Genomic DNA, 22362 nt, shown 5'->3' on the forward strand with positions numbered 1-22362 from the left:
CAAGATCGGCGTCGGTGACCTTCACCGATTAGGTGAAATGGTATGGAATACCTCATATATACAATGCAGATGCAACGGGTTTGCACATACAGGGTGACTCGTTTCAACGTCCCGCTAGCGAGAAGACGATGATTCTTTTGTCTCGTAGAGTTTTTTTCAAATCAACATGTGTCAAGGACCAAAAATTGGACCTCTTGACATCATATATATATATATATATATATATGATGTCAAGAGGTCCAATTTTTGGTGTGTGTATATATATATATACACACACATATATATATATGGTAAATACCTAGGTATAGTGCATAGCTATATCTCTTTGTACGGTGCAAGGTGCGCGAAGGAATAAGCGGAGGAGGTAGGGGAGGTAGAGGAGGTAGAGTAGGTACACCACACCTTACAGTACTCGTGCAGGTATCTCTGGTGAAATAGGGAAGGTAGAGAGATACGTACGTACATAATCGCGCACATACCTCTTACCGAAGACCGAACACGCGGCTGTTCAAGAAGTAAATTATGTACAGGATTTGCCGAAGGTTTCGCCTTGGTGCATCTCTGCCGCTTCTTCTTAGCCAGCTGCACCTTTATCCCAACAAAAGATCCGCCGTACCTAAGCCCTATAAGGTATAAGGTACTGCATTTCTATGAGCAAGAACCGTCGCGCATAGACCCTGTTTACTCGTACCTGCAGTGACAAAGAGACTCTATGCACCCTTCGAAATACTTTTCTGTACAGTACGTGCCGTTGTTAGTTGTCCGTAAGCCGTGACGAAAGACGCAATCCAGGACGTCTTCACGCCAAAGTAAAAGAGCTGCAATGTTTCTGAGATATTTTTGGATTTACAGAGATTTCTTGGAGCAAGGAAAGTACGGTAAAATTTTCGGCTTGATTAAATGAAAGAAATTTTTATATCCGATTACCGCTCGGTTCTTGACTATTTTCATTTTTTACCTAGTAGTTCTAGGTAGAAAATGAAAATTAGATTTATAGCTGTTACCGGAAAGTCTAGTATCCGTTAATATTCTTTCTCATTACGATCACTGTTGCTATATTTTCTTGCAACCGTTGCGAAAATTTAATGCTCGCGCAACGATAAATTGACGTTAAAGCCTTTTTTAACTAAAAAAGTAGAGTAAACCGCAGAAACTGATTTTGCGTTGCAATTACCAAAAAAGGATCGACGATAGCGCAAAATTGTTAGGCGTACCACGTTTTTCGCAATTCCAACAATATTCGAACAGTTTTATTAACGATACCTGTTTTACTGAATTTTTCTAGTTACTGTAACGAATGAAATTTTTCTCAGTGTGGTGGAGCTCGCTTTATTTTTTATCCATTCCGATGAGGGATTCCCGAAGTAAAGAAATAAAAGAAGCAAAGACAGTTGGAAAATGTGTCCGCAGACGGAACTTCGATCGAGTACGAGTATCTTTCCGAAAAAATGTCTCTTCCTGGTGTAAGAAAAGTGAAAGCCGATCGTTGCGTTATCAGTTGTTATAATACTTTCAGAAATACCGAGTAAACCGCTATTTACTTTTCCTACGCGACGTGGCGATTGAAAACGATTGGTTGAGTCATTGGCGTAGACAAGGGAAAATCCCGGTCGGTTGGGACAAATACGTTCGATTTTACTCTATACAGAGGTTTGAAATCGAGCGAATCGAATATGTAGGTTAGTGAGTTATCTGACCTCAAGTTCACCATTCGTTGCTCCCGGTGAGCTTAAGTTACTTTCAACACGCCAGAACTTGTTATTGATTATCGAAACGCAATATTAGCGATAACTTGACTGAGTGATGTTCAGTCATACGTTCATAACGTGTCTGGAAATAATTGTTAGAGTACGTGGTAGACGGATTATATTATAAGCAAAGATCGAGAAACAGTATGGTTTTACTTTCTCAATGTTTGTGGCGAACATTTCGCTCAATTTGCATCTCAAGTAGCGTAATGTATAATAATACAAAGTCCGAAAAACATACCGTCAACCCTCTCTGAAAATTTTCGCTATCTCAACTCCAATCACTCAAAACCGAGACCCTTGATCGAGAGTACACTAGTCATATTGATCGTTCGTCTGATTGCCCGCTCTAAGTGAAATTTTTTCAAAAGCTTGTACCTACTAGCAGCGTAGAGAGATTCTAATGATTTCGCACGCTAAAGTAAGCACGAGTCTCGCAAAAAAAATGGTCGATGTAAAGTCATAGAGACTATATAACCCCTTGAGCACATTAGAATTAACGACCTTCTCAAACGGTACTGTATATCCGTATCGACTATGCGCTGAGAATAGTTCTTGAAACGTGAAATGTATTTCCCATTTGGACGTGAATCGAAGGCCACGTCCGAGGTTCCAAGACTTCTGTCTGTAATTTTCGTTCGCATCACATTCATCGTTAAGCTTATAGACGAGTCTGCGAGCGAATACACCATACCTCATATCAGTTGCTAAATTAGTCATTTGGAATATAATAGTTCTGGGAATCTTGTCTCTGTCCAGGACCCCCAAAACTGTTAATAACGGATTTCGATTGGTCTCAGATATGTTGAAGGAGGTACTCTTCCCGAGTACCTAGGCTAACGGCATTTTGTCTAATGGGCCTTATCGCTGTTGTTTGATTAATAAAAAGTTCTACGACCGAATTTTGTATTGTAACTTCTTTCCCTGTAATAATTTGTTCAAATGTCGGCTCGAGTATATATGTTTATATTCGATTATTATTTTTCATTGATTTCATTGACCTCGTTTTTCGTAATTCCAACAATATTCAAACAGTTTTTGCAACGATACCTGTTTTACTCAATTTTTCTAGTTACTGTAACGAATGAAATTTTTCTCAGTGCGAAATCTGTTATCAACAGTTTTAGTTTAGTTTCAATCAATAATACAGGCGTCTCCGATAATTGCATCACGTGGCCCAAATCCAATATGGCGACTTAAATCGCGGACTTATGATACCGACTATACACGTGACTATATTGCTCGTCCGCGTGTATATATTACTGAAATTGTACACCAACCGTAGACGGAGAGATGAAATGAGACGGATGAGGTCTGACTGTGTGCGGATAGTTAAAGCATTCGCCTGCTTCACGGGAACGCTGTAATTATTTTGATGCGTTAAATCGAGCATCGGACGGATGGTTCAAGCATAAAACTCACAATCAAATGGCGAAACCGTGTTTTTCAATTCTACGGCTGCGTCGAGCGTACAGCCTAAACAAAAACGGAAATGATAAAACAAACGACCGAAAGCTCTGACTCAAATCAATCTATCTGCCTTTAATTCAAATAATACCTGTTCGAAGAGAATTTCTTTCTTTCCAACCCACGATTTTCCACTAAAGGTGTCACTTTGGTAAACATGTTCATTTTGATTGTGGATGAATTCCCGACGAGTCGCCTGCGACAAATCTTTTTCTCCGCTTTTCAGTTGATAAAAAAAAAAAAACGTCATATTTAAAATTATTGTATATTATAATGAATAAATTTATGCTTGATTTAAAAATACACAATTTTATCAAAATCTCACTCTATGCAATCCGATATAGAATAGAATTCATTTCCATAAAAGAACACGAGCTTCGGTCTACGAATAATTTTTCAAAATTATCAACAACTGAATTTCTTATTTGAGTTTGGAGTTTTCAGTTTTTTTCACAATGTTTCACATTATCCAACCAATAAATGCAAAACATCAACGACGATTCCAACTGAAATTTAAATCTGTTAGTCTAGCTATAATATTTATGAGCTAAAACTGACCCGACTCAACAATATTCTTGATTCTCAGCGTGAAGTAGCTTTAGTTGTTTTTCATAGATAAAAATGTTATATTAACGATACAAATTTTCCTGTGCTCAGGCTTTCGGGGCGGTGTCAAAGTTCCGAAAGCGCAGAATCCCGAATGTTTTCGTGGCAAAACTTAAAGTAAAGAAACAAAACTTTGACGAAACATCAAACTTTCGAATGGTCGAAAATCCGACGCTCAAAGTTCCGAAAAGGCGGAATTCCGACAGGACAAAATACCGAAAAGACAAAATTCCGAAAGTGAGAAAAGAATAAGGAGTAAAATGAGCCATCGTGAGACTGTTTTCATGCAGACCATTCTGATTTTTGGTTTTCCTGATTTTTTACCCGCACCCGACAAAAATTTAGTAACAATAGATTTTGTGGATGATAAAATTTCCTATAACATTTATTAGAAACTTTTTTACAGAAAAAAGTTTCTAATAAATGTTATAGGAAAATGAATTATACAGATAATGCATAGGTTTTTATTTATAGCGCGTCAAACTTTCTTTAACATGGTTATTGCTAAATATATAGTTAATGGTTAATGAAGTATTTAAAAATGCTGCGAACCAAACTTTTAGTACATAAAATTTTCAATAAACTTTGTCTCAAGTTTGTTGTTCTATTGGAATTTTTGCTTTTCGGAATTTTGCTCTATCGGAACTTTACTTTTCATAATCTTGCATTTCGGAACTTTGAGCCGTCGGTTTTCTGATCATTCGAAACTTTGATGATTCCTCGAAGTTTTGTTTCTTTACTTTAAGTTTCGTCGCGAAAAAGTTCGGAATTCTGCGCCTTCGGAACTTTTCAAATTCGGAACTTTGAGACCGTCCCACACTTTCTCCATTTCGACCTTGAATTACCAACGCGTTGCACTTCTGCACTCGCAGAAGGCTTTGGTGTGTAATGTTTCGATTTTCACGCTTTCTTAAATTTGAATCCTCATCTCGCATCTCCACCGCAGTCTAAGGAGGTCGGATTAAATCGCTGCCATGCAAAGCTTATTCACATAACGCGCGCTGAAACTTTTCTCCGCCCACACTCTAAGCGGTACGTGCACTTCGCTCCGCTTTGGAGAGTGCAACATATATGTATGAGGCGTTCCGTGCCAACTCGTTGAACGTCTGACCCTGACCATCTCGAATCCTGATCCCCTTTCTTATTCGTGTCATTGAAGTTTTAACTCCGAGAATTGTCCTTATTTGTTTCTTAAATTTTCAGAAATCTGTTATTTAATATTTTCTAAGTACGTTTAATAGACACCTGTTAAAAGTGGCAATATTTTTTTTTCATTTATCGTTAAAAATAATGTTCTTAGTAAATAAAACTATATTTTGTACCACAATTTCATTTCTCGGACGGATTCTTTGTCTTACGATTCATTCGTGTTGAAAACAAGACGTGAGATACAACGGGTACATTTGTATGCTTACCGGATAAAATTTTCTCCGGAATTTATTATGTGAACAGTGAAACAGTTGTTGCACTTGTAAAAACGTAGGCAAAAATGATTGATTCGAAATAATTTTTAAATCAATAAAGGTGTCGGGATAAGACTCTGGAAAAATGACGATGTTGGCACGGAATGTCTCATAGTTATACAAGGTTTGTTGCAGGCGGTGCGAAAGCGGGGTAAATGTACCTGCGGCAGTAATTTTCACCGCAAAACTTTCAAGTAGCTTGTTTTGAATCTTTAGAAAGGACCGAGATGCAGTCTGCGGGAAAATGTATTATCCTATGTATCCGCAGTCACCTGCATAAAACTGCAGCAGCTCTGCATTTTATTTGCAAGAGGTATTTTAGCTGGTTCGTCACCCTCTTCTACTCAGATTTTGTCGTGTACTCCTTGTTTATCCATTGAAGAGCTCTCTGTTTTCGTAACCATTTTCCATTATGAAATACAAATGATAAGGATTGAATTTTGCCTTCCGGATATCGATTCTGTTTTCAAAAACAATTAAAACTCAGCACTTCTCGAAAAAAACATTGCTGAATTAAATTTGTTAGTAAAGTTTATACTTTTATTGACAATTTTAGCTTTCAGTATGGAAGATGGACCATTTAGGAAAACTTAATTTCATCACTGCGATATCATTCTGCTGATTTTGTCATTTCTCCAAAAAGTAAATGAACCGGTGTTGGAATTTTTCAATAATCCAGGGCGTTTTAAAAATGATTGAAAAATTAACCGTTGAATATACGATTGAAAAAATGACTTGGCCGGTTGACATCGTTCTCTTTCGATAATCTTGTAATATTTTTATCGCATCAGCGACAAAGTTTGATGAAAAAAGAATCTTTGCACGACTTGTTTCCATCGCAGGCATCTCAATGAACTTCATATTCTTTGAACGATCCAGACGAAAGAATGGGTAAAAATATCCAAGACCAGAGGTGACTTGGTCCACTGAAAGCTTCTACAGAGCGTTGATCGAAATTAAGCAGAGGAAACCCACCGACGAAAATCTTATCCATTTCCTTGTAAAGCTAAATACTTATGCCAAATTATCGGTATAATACTCAATCACATTACCCTATTGAACGTAATTAAATTGCGTGTAGCTCCTAACGTTACGGGTAAATAAAAAACACTGTTACAGAATACGCAGAACCGGCAATCCAAATCGGTTGAAAATTGTTTTTCTTCTTTTGAAGAGAATTGTATATAAAAAAACTGTCAATCAAACCATCCGGTGAATTTAATTTGCGTCTTTACGTCTCGTACGGATGCTAATTCAATTTAATCTGTTTACCCTTACTCCGAAAAGCCGTCGTTCCCCGTTTTCCTCCATCTCTGCGTGAATCCCGTTTCACTGTGATACAAGCTTCGACGCCGCGACGCCTGGCGTCGAGCCAGAACTCGGTGCGAATTCGATTACTGTATTTATCTGCGAACGTATACGCGTTTCATATTTCCGTGCAAGAAATGCGAGACGAACAATTCGGTAGAATGAAATCAATCGCACCGTTTTACTTGCTGCAAGACTGTAACTCACCGTATTTTTAACCATTACATTTCGGTGTTTCAGGTGAACGGCCGTTTCCATGCGGATGGTCGGGATGCGGAAAGAGATTCGCCCGAAGCGACGAACTCGCGAGACACATGCGAACTCACACCGGCGAAAAGAATTTCTCATGTCCAGTGTGCAACAAGAGGTTCATGCGGAGCGATCATCTCAGGTATAAGAAACGAATTACACGTAAAATATCCCACTATTATTCTTTAACGTGGGAATTGAGTTCTACATCACGTCACTCTTTATTCCCGGCGAAAAACTCGAGCCAGGCAATTCTTGCTGCACGGCACAATGACTTCTTGCAAGTGTAACGTAATCGCAGAATTTGCAACAGCCGAATGAAACCTCGTTAATTATACTTGGATATTTTGAAAATATTCCTTCCCAAATATGTGTGCACAAAATTTATACCGACTCGAGTTCTATTCTTTGTTGTTTCTTTCTTCGCTTTCTTTCTTTTTTTTTTTTTTTTTTTTTATAACTATATAAAGTATAGTTACGGGAAAATGTAAAATACATTCGTATCTCTTTGGAAAGCGATACGTTCTGCAGAAAAGTTTTAACAAAATTTTTGATCGCGCACTCGCTACGAGTGCAAAGAGTATGCAGCAAGAATACGTTTTGCCACATCTTGCGGCATCCCGTCTACAATCAGGCGATTTTTTTTCTTTACAAAAATGATTTTTTTACTTCGTTGAATACGTGATGCCTGCCATGCAAATATATTCCGCAACGTGTTGTTTCATTTGTACAATTTCGCAAAATGTTTTTGCAGATGTCTGTGAATTGATATTGTGTACTTGACAAATAAAAATTTCTATTAAATTCGCAGAGATATTTGCAGATATTATCTGTAGGTATTTTGCGGATAATTTTCGTAGGCTTAAGAGTTCCTTTTTTGTTAACTTTGAATATCGTAAACGTCTTTCTTTATAAAAGTTTTCGTGCACAGTTTGGCAAGTGTTCAAATTTTGCATACTTATCTGACTTAAAATAATTCCGAGAATTGCCTACTGCAGGTTATTATTGTTGATAAAACAGAATGTTTTATTCAGTCTGGTGAAAATTCATTGCCCTGAACTGCAGGTTTACTAAATTCAAATTTACTTTGTTTAAACTGACGCACAAATCGACTAATTCGGTTTCGGTAAACCCGTTTCTTAGCATACTATACGTAACATCTGTAAGCAATTTCTCCCTTTGGTCATATTTTTATTTTGTTCTGTATTTTTGACGCAATATCAGTAAACAAAACTCTATTGATTGAAAAAAAAAAACCAAACAAACAGCAATAACAGTCTGTTCAACAATCACTATAAATTCAACTGCGGTTACGTATCAAAATTCAACGTTATAACGTTATAACGGCTATAAGAGAACAGGGACGCAAAGAATATGAAATACTTGATAAAATTTTTGTTCAATAAAGGTGGCCAAGTTCATTGCAACACTTTTATAGCAATTATTTCTTTGTTAGAAAAAAAGCAATGAATAAATACAGGTTTTATAAACTTATATATATGCAGCTGCGATACAGGTATACATTCATCAAACGAATATCTAAACTGCCTATATTCCGATATTGCGGCCAGGATAGAAATGCCTCGGTCGTATTTTTACCCGTTCGCTTCGTAATTAAACCAACAAAATATTTTCTCTCTCTCTCTTTCTCTCTCTCTCTCTCTCTCTTTCTTACTCCATTGCATACAATCGTTATTCACATTATTCGGATCGTCATCGTTGAATTTTTTGTTACAGCAAGCACGCGAGACGGCATCCGAACTTCGACCCATCTGTCCTCAGGCAACGCCGAGCGCCAGCGCGAGCTTTCTCGGTGAATTCGAGCGACGGAACACCGAGCGAAGCACTATCAGACAGCATCCTATCGCCTCAGTTGGATTATTAGCACAGCTGCTATTAACAGGCGAACGAGTGTAAATAATAAATAAATTGTGAACAATAGTGCAGTGCAACGAACAATGAAAAAAAAAAAGGACGTAGAAGAAATGATCTCGAAATAAACGTCAGCGTAATTATTGCGTCGCGCACGTTTCGTGAGGCTATGCAGGCGTGCCACTCTCTGAACAGGTATTAATCGCGTTGTATCAGAGCTCGATCAGACTCGATTGAAAGATTTAGGAGTGAAAATGGACAATCAACCGATCGCGTGATAGCTATAAATATAACAGACTCTCCAAGCTTCGCGGTACGAATTTACTATTTTTTACTACGCGGCAACTATTCATACACATAGTTGCACGTGTATGCGTAACAGACGAATCTCCATACGGAACCACGATCTAGTGGCTTTTCGAAGGACAAATTTTCTCGTCAGTGCGAAACTCGATGCTTGTAGAATATCGAGAGTTTATTAATGAAATCCGGGGATCCGCCGATGCGTGCACCGCTGAGACGTTGTATGATATATAAATACATAGTGCAGTAGGGTAGGTGTATATATATGCTTAGAATTGATAGTGTGTGTAACCTATACAGAGTGAATTCCCAACGACCGCACTGCGCACGCGCGAGAATCCGAGAGCGGCCGTTTGTCAGGGTGACCAACCGTCATAAATTTAAACAGTTCGACGCGACATGCGTAACCTCAAAAATTAGCACAACTGCCAGCGGCCATGGTCAAAACGTTTGATGTTACGTTTATTATGGTTGGTCACCCTGGCAAACAGCCGTTCACGAATTTCAGCGCGTGCGCATTAAATTTTAGCAGACGATGGACCATGCGATCGTTAAGAAATCACTTTGCATATTGTTGCACTTATGGTATAGCGTAATTTATTTAGTTATATAACGGGGTTTTCAGGGAGCAGCGCAATTCGCGTCCAGAATGTGGTAGAAATTGACGTATTGATCCGATTTCTTGGTTTATTAATGCTCGAGAGAACCAGAACGCGGTTCTGCGCGTATAGACGGTTTATCTTGAAGCCAACTTCGCGGCGATGAGAAAATGTAGGATATGAAAAGTAATGCAATGAAAAATACAGAGGACAAATGATTAATTGTCAAGTTCGCTGCTCCTAAACTAACGGGTTCCTGTACACTGACAATATACACGATTCGGACAAAGAGGGCTTCCTTCAAAGATCGCGAGGTTGTGCTCCGCGATTCTATTCTTCAATACGTGATTCGATGAGGCATCGATATAAAAATTGTAAACCGGAATTGCACACACATTGCAGGGTATTTTATACACTAGCGTATAGCGCAGCGAGATTATAAAATTTATAGGAGGTGAGATTCGTTTGTAATTAAAGTGTTCCGCTGTTTCTCACATCGCAGTATACTGCTTACATGTATACCTATAAACACGTATGCGTTTTGCATGCGCACTTACGTATGAATGCGTAGTACATGACGGAGAGAATAAGTAAACGTACACCAAGAACTGTGCACGGTATAACAATAACGTAATAAAAATTGTGCGATTTCTGTGAAATGGAACAACTATTATACAAATATGTGTTATGTGAATGCAACGATGTGCGGAAGATTATGGGTCCGATGAGTTTAACGACTGGGGAATAATTGGACACGGAATACTTATACATATTATATTGTTCGAGTTTCTCAAAGTGCTGATTGTTTAACGGCGGTCCGGTTTTGGTTATGGGGTGTGTCTACATAATGATATCATAACTCGAACTTTCAGCTCTCTTTTGTTTTTATTACGTTCATAATTTACTATACTATGTAATCAATTAGTTATAATATATGATTAAATACGAGTGTATCTTTTTCTATTTTATTTGCTAATATTTACTCTCTCTCTCTCTCTCTCTCTTTCTCTCTCTCTCTCTCTCTCTCTCTTTCTCTCTCTCTCTCTCTCTCTCTCTCTCTCTCTCTCTCTCTCTCTCTCTCTCTCTCTCTCTCTTTCTTTCTTTCTCATTTATCTCTTTATTACTAATCCTATCTTATAAGATATTACACGTTATACTAATATACTAGTACGTCTTTACTTTATACTTTTAGTTTGTATATATCGGCGTTGTATATTATCGCTTTTATTTTAGTTAAGTTAGACTGTATAAGTAATATACACTATAATATATATTTGGACAGCAAACGTCTTATTCATTTCGATTATTACTACAAACCCGTTTCATCTTATCCACAATGTGTATTTACTGAACTTTCATTCAAAAGTTGACATAAATTTCCTACGAGTTCTCATTATAACATTACGAAATAAGAAAATCCATCGAAAGTTGTTCACAGGTCGATAATAATAATCGCGTTCCAATGTAATGAGTTTAATTATGTAAAGTCCGATTTTACCACGATATGTTGAGAATTAACCGTTGTTGGATATTATCTAGCTGCTTGAAATATTAACCAAAGTTTTGATAGATTATAACGTATTAACTATACCCTAAATCTCAATTAAAAAAAAAATTTATTCCAATTTTATAACAACAAATTAATCGAATTTTTGTAAAGTTTGAACTTTATGGAGTTCATTTTTGGTTGATTTTTCTCCGAGATTCAATTTAGAGATTCAATATAATCAATATTAGGTGTCCAAAAATACAGAAATCTGATTTCATTCTGCTATTCATCTTGTTTTACGACACTAATAAAAATTTCCGCAATTCCAGAAATCATTTTCTGCGACGTGAAACTCGTGGACAATTAATTCGAATCAAATGAGAGTAAATTCTAAAGTTGACTCTAATTATCGCGGTTTACGAATATTTTTCGCTTAGGTACGATCCTGCAGAGTTTCGTTAAACTAGGAAGAAAAACCATCGCGAAGATTTGTTGTCGGTGTATTTGCATCTGCTACGGAACATAACTATAGTAGAAGATTCAAAAACCTTTGATGTTAGAACGTCTGTAAAACGAAATTTGATATAATGCGTTTCTGTTAAATACCCTTCGATTTTCGACACTTTACCGATTTGGCGCAGAAAATTGACCATCCTGAGTCTAAATATATTTTCTAACTTTCGAATAGTACGATTTAAATGACGATCAAAAGATCGAACGAACTTATCGGATACTGAGGACGCCAACTTATGTACAACTTCAGATACTAAAGTAAGTATAAATTATATATGATCAGTGTTGCCATTCCATAAAACGTGTAAAATTTTAAAAACGTCGGAGATTCTTGTTTCACCTGGTAAATCACGGGCAAATTAGGAAAACTTGAAAAATCAGGTAATTTTACAATACAAGATTAGTGACAACCATAATATTGGTGATTCATAACATACTCAAAACCAGTCGTTCAGAGTAATGTCTTTGTCATTGTCGGCTTCTCGTATCATCCTGTATGCAATAATTAAGTATTCCTTATCGCACATTCAAACTCAAAATCTGTTTACAATTATATTTCCACAACATTCATCTGTTCATCGTCCCAATACCAACGTTTGATACTATAATAACAACTTTGGCTGTTCGAACCTTCGCTTCATTCAATGTCTGTAATCGAGGTTCACCGAGATACACGGAATTCTTGTGAAATATTTCTGAACTTTTCATCAATTCGCTAACCCTTTTCCTGTAAACGTATCTAGAAAAAAAATTCATTTCCGAGGAATAAAATTTGGATCCGTTAAACCCAACACATATTTTTTTTTATCACGGGCAGGACATTACGTGTCATCTATCAGTAATCTTCGAAAATGTGTGACGTAATCGTAACCGATACTCGCCACAAGGGGGATGACCCAATTATGGTGGGGGACGAACGACCAATCAAGTAGAAGGAGAATTACGTGACGTCACCGGCGAGATCGGTGATCCGGATTCTGAAATCTGCGCATTCTAACCTCAACCCGCCGGGAGACAGCTTCGCTGCTACCTTGCTCTTGTTTTGATTTCCTTCGGTTACCTTTCCTTCTTCCTTTACCGCTATCGCTGTCATTTGTTCTATCGCTACCGTTTTCTCACGGTTCCACTATCGTTTAGCTTCTTTCCTTTCTTTTGATTACCTTCCTTCTCACCCTTTTCTTTGCTACCGATTAGTTTATCTCAAATTAGAATCAGTGGTTGTGTGCCTGGAGGGCCTGGAGTCACCGGCTAATTGTAAGGTAAGACCTCTGCCTTTTTATTGTATAGTTACGAAGTTGCTCATAATTTGTATTTTCTTCCTTATCCTATTTATCTTTTCTTGGTTGCATCGTGCGATGCCAGTTTCGGTGTGAATCATGGTCCACGGATTTAAGTTGCTTTAAGCCGTCGTGTGACTGCATGCTTTCAATAATTAATTAATTCCGTATCTTTGAGCGACCTCGTAACTACCGAATAAGTATTTCTTTCGTATTTGTGAATTTCTCACTGATTATCTGTAAATTTCTATCAATCTGCTTCTGTAATTTCCATCGTATCTTGAGCTATCTTTACTTTGCTTTCTCCTTAACGTTTTGTGCGAGTAGTGCTCATTATAGTTTATTCCTTGTATAGCCTGTTATATTTTATTTACTATCGTGTACTATTGAGCGTAGATTAAGCCGCTAAGTACTATCGTACTTGTTCTATCGCCATTGGCAATTCTGTACTGTGTTTACATACTTGCTATTCTTTCTTTGTATTTCTCTGCAATACCGTACTTATTTGTTAATTTAAGTTCTGCGTATCATCGCTGATTTTATCATAATAAGGTGTATTTCTTCATCGTTCAAACCCTTCTCTGTATTTCTCACTCTCGCAATTTTCTGTTCTTTCGTAAATCATGTTTTATAATCCCTCTGTAAATTGAATCGCGATTCGTTCAAGTATTGTAAGTTATCGATTTGATTACCTAGTGATAGCACTTGTCAATTGTCTCTCGTAATTTACAGTAATTCCTATTCTCTCGTCTAAACTACCGATTTCGTAAATTATTAATTAACGTCAATCTTTCTTATTAGTTAAAATCTATGGTAAAGTCTGTCTCACTCTTTTGTTACTATCTTCCGTGCTATCGTCACTTAGTTATCTATCTATTTACAGTAAAGTTCTGGCTTTAGATTAACAAAATAATAATTCTCGTAGTGTCATTCTTTGGAAATTGCGTAAAATCTCCTCCACCAGTGACGTGTAGTCATAAGTAAATTCTTGCGTCATATCGCCTCACCCGACCTACGCTCAACTCTCTCTGTTAACTATCGTCTTTTGTTTAAAGCTACCGTTTTGATTTTATTCCATCGAAAATCTGGTGACCCATTTTTGCTGACTTATTGATCCTTGTTATCGTTTGTAATCTAACTTGACTGACTCGAATGTGTAAGCCTAGTCAACAATATAATCGACTGATTGACCTGTTAACTTTTCTGACTTGACTTTATCCTTTATTTCTTTAATTTTTTAATTATCGTAAGCTGCCTTGAATACCGCATCTCTACCAGTTCGTGTGATTACCTGAGCCTAGCCAGGCGTACAACGGGTTCTCAAGTTATTTATCGTATTATTGCGTATTGTTGTTTGAAGTTCGACGCTGAAGCGCCTGGCTCCCAACATATATCATTTTGTTATAATTTAGTAGTTCAGAATAATTAGAGAATCGCGCCAAAGTGTCAACGGTGAGTCCTCATCTGAGGGTCACAGAAATTAGCATTACATTACACATGTATAACAAAATTTAGTTATATCCGATACATTATTTCTCATATTGCAAACCGCGGTATAAAAAATAAGTAAATAAGAATAAGCACGATAAAGGCATCCAGTTTTCGAAACATGTAACTGCATTTAATAATCTCGGAATGAATTATGGCTCCTACGCGTTTCAGTAAAGGTTTTCATGTAGATCTCGTGTGGGTAAATAATTTCTGACTAAACCGGTATAAGAATTCAGTTTAACAGAATGTTTTGATACCCACCTGTAATTATGTTTTTGGCATGAAATTATCACGATTACTGAAATTCTTATTCATCATATCCCCATACGGAACACTTACGTCCAATGGACATACCATGGGCATCCGTATGATTGATAAGCAATACCTCTATTCTTCTCTTCGTTTCAACCGAAATGACATACAATAGAGCTCTATAAAAGATCTCAATGACCGCTTGTTACACATCTAGTAGAACTCTACTAGATATCTACACGGATCTCCATTAAAGTTCTCATGAATTTTGTGGAGATGAAATTGCACCTCCAATGGACGTCCTTTGGTGGTTGTCTATAATGTTGTGGAAGGATCTTGGATATACAGATCTTGTATAAACAAAACATATTTGTTGTTAATACAAGACCTATGTATTCAAGATCCTTTCACAACATTCAAACCACGAGGTCAAGATCACTTTCATATACGGTTGTCTGTAATGTCTATAGTACCTCGACTTATGTGCATGGAAATTTATAGACATCCTATGAATATCCATCACCGGCTTTAATATGAATATAGGTATTGTAGATGTCTATTAGAGATCCACCATCAATGTGGAACTCTAATAGATGGAGTGTTCCATGTGGATCTGATCTAAGTTAATGTTTGAAATCTCGTGACTTGTCTCCGAAAATGCATCAATTTGTGTTAATCGAAGTAACATGCACATACCACGTTGTAAAATCGTTAACATTATTATTCGACCGCTCTAAAGACTAAATGAATCGCTGCTAATCATCCTACAAGACTCGCTAACAAATTTTAAATGCGCTTCATTTGAAGCCCAAGGGGTGCATTGAATTTTCAACGCGATACCGTGAAGGCGCCACCTCGATCGTGTACTGGTCTTACCATCTCGCAGAACATTTTTGGGGTAGTAATAAACATTTAGCAGCATTTACGGTTCGTTCTTTTTATATGGATTGCGGAGGTAAACTTTACCACAGCGTAAGAGCGAATATTGATGAAATAAACTCTCTCACTTGTGGTTTGTCAGTTTGTATATCAATTCATGTCGAAACATACGTACATGCACTCAGGATTATCAGACCGCTGTAACTCCAGGAAGAACCACCGCATCTTCCTGCTATGGACAAACCACCGATCTCGTTCTTTGCAAGTGCATTTCAAATGGTAGCTACGTTGTTTGTATTTCCATCCCGTAGTAAATTCTAGAAGCTATAGAGAAGTAAATAACAGCTCCAGCACAAGAGTCGAGAATGAAACATACAGCTTAGTTTGTACTGACGATGAGTGCCTTTATAAGGACAACTTAACATACTCGAGTGAACTCGAAATGCCTATTCGTAGGCGAGCTTATAAACACGCCTTACAGTAGGCAACCCAACATACACCGACAAATGGTAAACGCCTGTCTGCGGGCAACTGAACATATGGTACGGCATTTTATTTAGCAGTTTAGGCTCTGTCACATTTTTCGATGAATTCCTTGTACCATCAGATTTTCTGCCCGTTGGACAAATTTCGACAAAGATTGAATGAAATCATGGAAGATGCAATTAATACGTTTGTTGATTGAATACGTATAATTTTCTGAGTAGCTTCTACAATTCTTAGTCTCTAATTTTTCTTATCAAATTACGAAGCCTAAACTAACGTTCTTTGAAAGAATTACGCGATGATGTTTCGTCGGATACTCGTTAACTTAAAAAAAAAATGTAGCTTTCCACTGAAACACATTAATACCTACATATTGTTAATAACATATAATTATATTTAAAGAAAAATTATCCGACTGTAACCGATTTTGAATAGTTAAGATTAGGATTTCCCAGGTATCTAATATTTGTTTTTCGCATGTAGTAACAGAAGAAATACTAATAAGACTAGGAATTTTTTGCTCCGAAAATCACGAAAGAAGTAATGCTAACTACTTTGGATTTTTGCTAAAAATTTTGACGATTTCGGATGGTACTTGAAACAATTCTTTGATGCACTATATCGACGTAATTTTGCGAGAGGAATCTATTGCGCGCATTCCGAATAAGCTGCGAGTAACGGATGCAGAGTTACACTCGAAAAACGACAGATTTCCTTCCAAATTCCTTTGCTGCTGGTCCTTTGCTATCTTTGATGTCTTTTTTGTGTTCCTGAGGGTCCAATTAGTCTAGAAATGATCGTACAAATCGATTCCGAGACAAGTTTTTTTTTGTACTTATGATAGTCTTCAACTTTGAAATGGTCAATTGCATGAATAAAAAATTATTTTATTTGTTTAAAAAATAAGCTCCTGAGAATGATGATAAGCATTCGACAGTAAACGAAAGATGTTATTTTTCTTAAACACAAAGTAGCTCGATGTAATAGAATATACATCCGGAGATGTAGACATTAGCTCGCCACAAATCGAATGAGGTGGACTTTAGTTTTAATAATTCTAAACGAAATTCCGGGAATAAAAACTCGACACATTCCACTTGTTTAGTTCTCAAGAATTGTTTATATATTTGTAGGAAAGGACTATGTTTCGCAGGAAATGATCAAATTTGTTGGTGAAACAGCGAGTTAAATTCGAATAACTCGGAAAACTGAAAGAAAGTGACCTTGTGCTTCGTTTCAAACTTCGTCATTCGAAATCCTGACATCCCCTTACAATTAGCCACGGAATAAAATTCCGGAGGCTTAGGTACACGGTGAAGCGTTAAAACGATTAGTTTTGGGCACTCCGGTAATAGTCCTGCAGAGTCGTGAACGCAGAGCGTCAAGGCCGAGAGGTAAAGGAAGAATTTAAATTGGACAAGATTTATTACGGGTAAAATAAAAATTTGAATTGAACAAGTGACGTTTCTCGCGTGACTCAGCAACGTCTCTACGGATTAGCCGGAATATTTACAGTTGAATGTAAACGAGTAGGGTGCCCTCAGCTTTTACCTGAAGTACACCTGCTGAGGATTTTATTATTTTATTTATACTTCGCAAATTTCTTCTTATTTTCAACTCCATACTTTTTCTCCTCTTAGTTGCAGCACGTGATAAAATTTCAGAATAATTTATTTTCTCTTAACTACATTATACAGCTGAGTATACATACACAAATTCAACTTGTATTTCATTTATATTATATGTATTTTGTATATATAGTACAGAAAGCTAAAACACTTTTGTACCGTACATTAATGTGTGTATGGACCCAATAATTTATTTCTTCATTCTTTATTTGTTTTCCTTCCTTACTATATAATATATAAATTCTACATACATATATAAATATATAGGTAGATCAATTATAACTACACTACTTACAGAATGGCAAAACGTATACGTCCTATATTAATGATTTCTACTGTTATTATTTTTATTACTGTTATAATTATTTTTATTACGGTTGTTTGTTACTATTTGTTATAATCGTATAATTTACATATTTTCATTTTTGTTTTGTTTTTCGTTTTTACCCTGCCCAGTTCACTATTATAAATAGACGAAAATATAGAAAAAAAAATGGGAACCAAAATATCCTTTGTAGAAAATTATTATTTAAATCGGACTTCGTTAAGCCTAAGGCACTTAAACTCATATTTACACTCTCGTTACACAATTTGAAAACTGATATAATGACGCAGTTTCGTCTCTTTGTTTCTAAATGCGTTCTGCAGGGTTAGCAAAGAGTTGAAAACAATCTTAAAAAGTTAAACAATAAAACAGGCGACTCCGTCATTTCGACAAAGAAAATAAAAGTCTCCCGCGAAACAAATTTCGCAATTCATTTCAATCACGGAAATAATCGGTATCGCCTGTAGTTTTGTTACTACGATTCTCGCTCTCGTACAATCATTGATTGGTAATCATTACTTATATTGAAATGCTAACATCATTGCAGAGAAACTGCCGTATTCGATCACTTTTATCGAGGAAAACGGTAATCGTAGTACCCTCAAAGTGTTTTTTATACAGCAGGCAACGTTTAATTCATGAATGGAGCACATTAAAAAGTCTTTTTTTATACATAAAAAAAGAGATAAAAATTCTAATGCCCCCAATAACCTTCCGTTCGATTTTGACGCTCATTTTACGGCTTGTATTTGAACGTTTGTGTCGAACAAAACTTTAGGTCAAACTTGTATTACTAAGGCACTGACTGTTTTTCCCACATTTAATTGTGGGTCTCTCGATGTTTCGTCTGCACGCCTACAACGTGCGAGCAAATAATTCAATTCGCGTTTTTAGGTTTTCGATTATTTTTTTTTTTGATTCGTGGCAATGATCGTTTGTATTTATATTTCTATTTACGATTGTCTTAAATATGTATATATCTACAATAATGGCATTCAAGTAACGTGTAACAAAAATAGACACGCGATAGATCGCAAGATACGGCTCAAGTTCCTAAATCTATGTATACTATACTACAAATACTAAAGTACGCAAGTAATATGGTTATATATACACTTTAATACGTGCATGAGAGACGTTTAGAAGACACTGGCGTTTCTCTTGCGGGAATTTTTTGATAACGTACGCAGTGTGGCTGCACCAATTCATTCAACGCTTTCGAAGTATAATTAGGTGAAAGTCTGAATCTGTAATACGCCGCGACTACTGTTCATTGATGCAGTCAAAGTAGAAACGATTTTCCTAAGACTGGCAGGACTTGACATTATTCATCGAAATCTCTCGAAATCCAGTAAGAACATTCAACAACGATAGATGCAATTAGATATACAATTTATTATGTTGCGAGCATTTTATTTGAGCTTTACTAATTCTCTAGTAACTCCAGGGAGGTGCAAAGATATAAAGTTGAAAAATAAACGCAAGTTATGAAAATGACTACCAAATGATCATTGCAAGCTTTCAGCATGTTGAGAATTTTCTGAATTTGTTGATATTTTACATAGGGATATTCCATTTCAATTCCAATTGAATCGATGATCCAAAAACCATTCGAAACTGAGTTTCACGGTATTTCACAAGTAACGGGTTTTCAAATTTTCTGAACACTCCGATATAACACTCATAAATCACAAATTAACATCAAGAACGGTGTATTGATATTACAAATACAGAAATTCACTGAGGGTATCTACTGGAATTTAGAGAAAAAAATATTTTACCGTTCGAAGAATGTAACAATTCTAGATTTTTTCATAAAATGAAAAATTCTCCGATAGTTACAAGTTTTTCAGATTCTACCAGATTCCATGAAATACCCCGTAACTACAGTACAATTCCTTGGTCTTAAGAGGTTCAACTGTATCATGGTTTAATAGCTCGCAGGCAAACAACTTAGCCGAAATGTACTTGCAGCGTGTCTAAAATAGAATTCCTCGTGAGAGACACCCGCACAGATAATAGTAGATTGTACACTAAGGAGGTGTATTCACGCCGAGCGTAAGTTTTCAATATGAATCGTATGCGAACGCGTTCGCAAGCCGAAGACGAATATTCCAAATACGCAAGGTGAAAAAGACTTTGCCTCCATGGTGCCTACGATACTTTATGTAACAAGAGTGTGGTTTGCAAGTTCTTTTCTTTAACGGAGTACAATAAAGAGCACTTTTAAGTACTAGTACGTGAAAGTGCACTTTTACGTGCTGCAATGCTTTGTTTTGTACTGTCGCTAAAACGATTACTTTACGCTCGGAACGCAGACAAAGAACGATGCGTAAGCCATACCAGTGTTACATAAAAATAATTGATCGATTCAACTAGACGAATGAGTAAACTTTCATTTCTTTCATCTTTCACTCTTGCTTTCGAATGGTTTTGTACATTGAAAAATAATAATTAATCAACCTACATTCACTCGGAAAACGCTATACCAAAACGTGACTCTTACGATAACCACTCGTCAAGGTTAATCAGTTCTCTTCCGTAGTAATATTATAATTGCTGCCAAAAAACTGTATCAGTGAAATAAATCAGTTAAGATTTTCGTTCTAAATTATATATATAAAAAAAAAAAAAAAATGTTCATTGTTTACCAATAAAAATTCGTTTGCATTAATTCTTCATTCACACTTCTTGCACATTTAGGTAGCAAATTTTCCATCTTCAAAAACTACAATTTTCACCACTCAGAGTTAACAAACTAGCATCGTGTAAGATTTCAATATAGACTCGTAATCAATTTTGCGAAATTTTTTGTCTTTGTTTCGATTAAAATTCGTTGTAAAAAATTTTCCCTCGGTATTGAGTAGAACAAAAAAATTTCTAACGGTAACCATTGCGCTGCACGAACACAAAAAAAAAAAAAAAAAAAAAAGTATCTCGAAATGGCATTTACCGAGTTCTCAACGACCGAATCAATCAATTACGTATTATCGTTTCCGCACGCCGTTCTCAGACAAAAACGAGAAAAAAACAAAAAAAAAAAAAAGAAAAAAAAACCTTGTCAAATTTCAAGGCGCGTTCGATTTCGTTACTACACGAGAGTCGACAGCTCGTGAGGACTGTTCGTGTTCGCCGCGCTGCTGAGGTCAAGGGTCGCGGTAGGAAGACCGGGGCTGACACTACCGCTGACATCCCTCGCCAGAACGTGCGACCTGTTGTGTTTGTGGCTCGGACTTGGTGGCGAGAGGTTCCCGGGGGTCGGGGGCGTGGCTATGTTCCTGTGGGAGCCGGCGACGATCTGTTGAAGGTGACTCTGCGCCCCCGCGGGCGTAACCGAGGCATGGTGATGGTTATGGGGGTGATAGGGATGACCTCGGCTCCCGTGTGTGCCGGGCAGCGTGGCCGTCGAGTGAGTCTGCGGGATTGCGACCGTTTTCTGGCCCCCTCGGCTCCCCGAACTCAGAGCCGACTGGTTCAAAGTCCCCCTTTGACTGTGATGCTGACTCTGTCCCTGATGCTGATGATGCTTCTGGTGATGCTGGTGATGCTGATGTTGCTGCTGTAGCTGTTGCTGCTGCTGGATTTGTTGCCTCTGCAGCTGTGCAGCCGCCTCACACTGTTCGCGGGCCAACGCTTTGATCGCGTTCGTCTTCTCCTGCGAGAAGAATAAATATTATTGCTGGGAGGATTTTGTTATTGATTTTTATTTTCTTCTATCTGTTTTCATCGCTTTCACCTTTACATTGAGTTTATATTATAGGTTACGGTTTACACTTCTGTAATGTTTAATCGGGATTAATGATTAATCGTCAATGGCGCCATAGACGCCGTAGTACGCGATATGTAAACAGACTGTATACATACCGAGAGGAAATGGTGAAACAGGCGGATTGAACGGTTTACCGCGCATGCGCGAGCTTTTTCGGAAAAAATCTCGTCTTTTCACGCGGCCTGCCTAATCGAGCTACAGCTGCCAAACGAAGATTGTATAAGCGATGAGAAATTTCTTGGGTTAAACTGATCTCAAATAGTTGATGTAGCGAATCAAGGAGATTTGTTAGACCGCTTTTTAACTGACAACGACACAATTTCGATTTGCCACTTGACGCGGAAGAGTTTGACATCTCAAGTTGGCTCCCCTGTCTTGCGGATGAAAATATTGCCACGGCGTGATCTCCCCGACCAATAAAGTTGAATTATTTCACGCTTGCGCAGTCGTTTATTCGGCCTGTTAAGTTTCACCGTTTCCTCTTGGTATAGAGATATAATAGTTGGATCTATTAAGCGGGTCGTCGGCGGCGTCGTTTTGCGGATTAAACGCTGCCACGCTTCGGGATATATGATCTTTACCTTGGGTCAGAGGGAGGTGGGGGATTATAGGGGAACTGATATATTGGTAAATTGGTG

At 37.2% G+C, this 22362-nt stretch overlaps 2 protein-coding genes across 2 annotated transcripts in view; one reads left to right on the forward strand and one right to left on the reverse strand.

The window, feature by feature from the left end:
* The window catches only part of LOC107227563 (asparagine-rich zinc finger protein AZF1), a 49883-nt gene extending 40996 nt beyond the window's left edge, over positions 1–8887 (forward strand). Inside the window, exons 2-3 of the mRNA XM_046733935.1 lie at positions 6833–6983; positions 8579–8887. Of these exons, the coding sequence (XP_046589891.1) occupies positions 6833–6983; positions 8579–8726 (299 nt within the window). The 3' untranslated portion in view covers positions 8727–8887. The remainder of the gene's footprint in view (positions 1–6832; positions 6984–8578) is intronic.
* Positions 8888–17657: 8770 nt separating this feature from the next.
* Positions 17658–22362, reverse strand: part of LOC124293653 — a 48988-nt gene continuing 44283 nt past the window's right edge. Inside the window, exon 5 of the mRNA XM_046735384.1 lies at positions 17658–21610. Coding sequence (XP_046591340.1) covers positions 21047–21610 — 564 coding nt within the window. The 3' untranslated portion in view covers positions 17658–21046. The remainder of the gene's footprint in view (positions 21611–22362) is intronic.

This window comes from Neodiprion lecontei, chromosome 3 (genome assembly GCF_021901455.1).
Source record: "Neodiprion lecontei isolate iyNeoLeco1 chromosome 3, iyNeoLeco1.1, whole genome shotgun sequence".
Taxonomy (NCBI): Eukaryota; Metazoa; Arthropoda; class Insecta; order Hymenoptera; family Diprionidae; genus Neodiprion; species Neodiprion lecontei.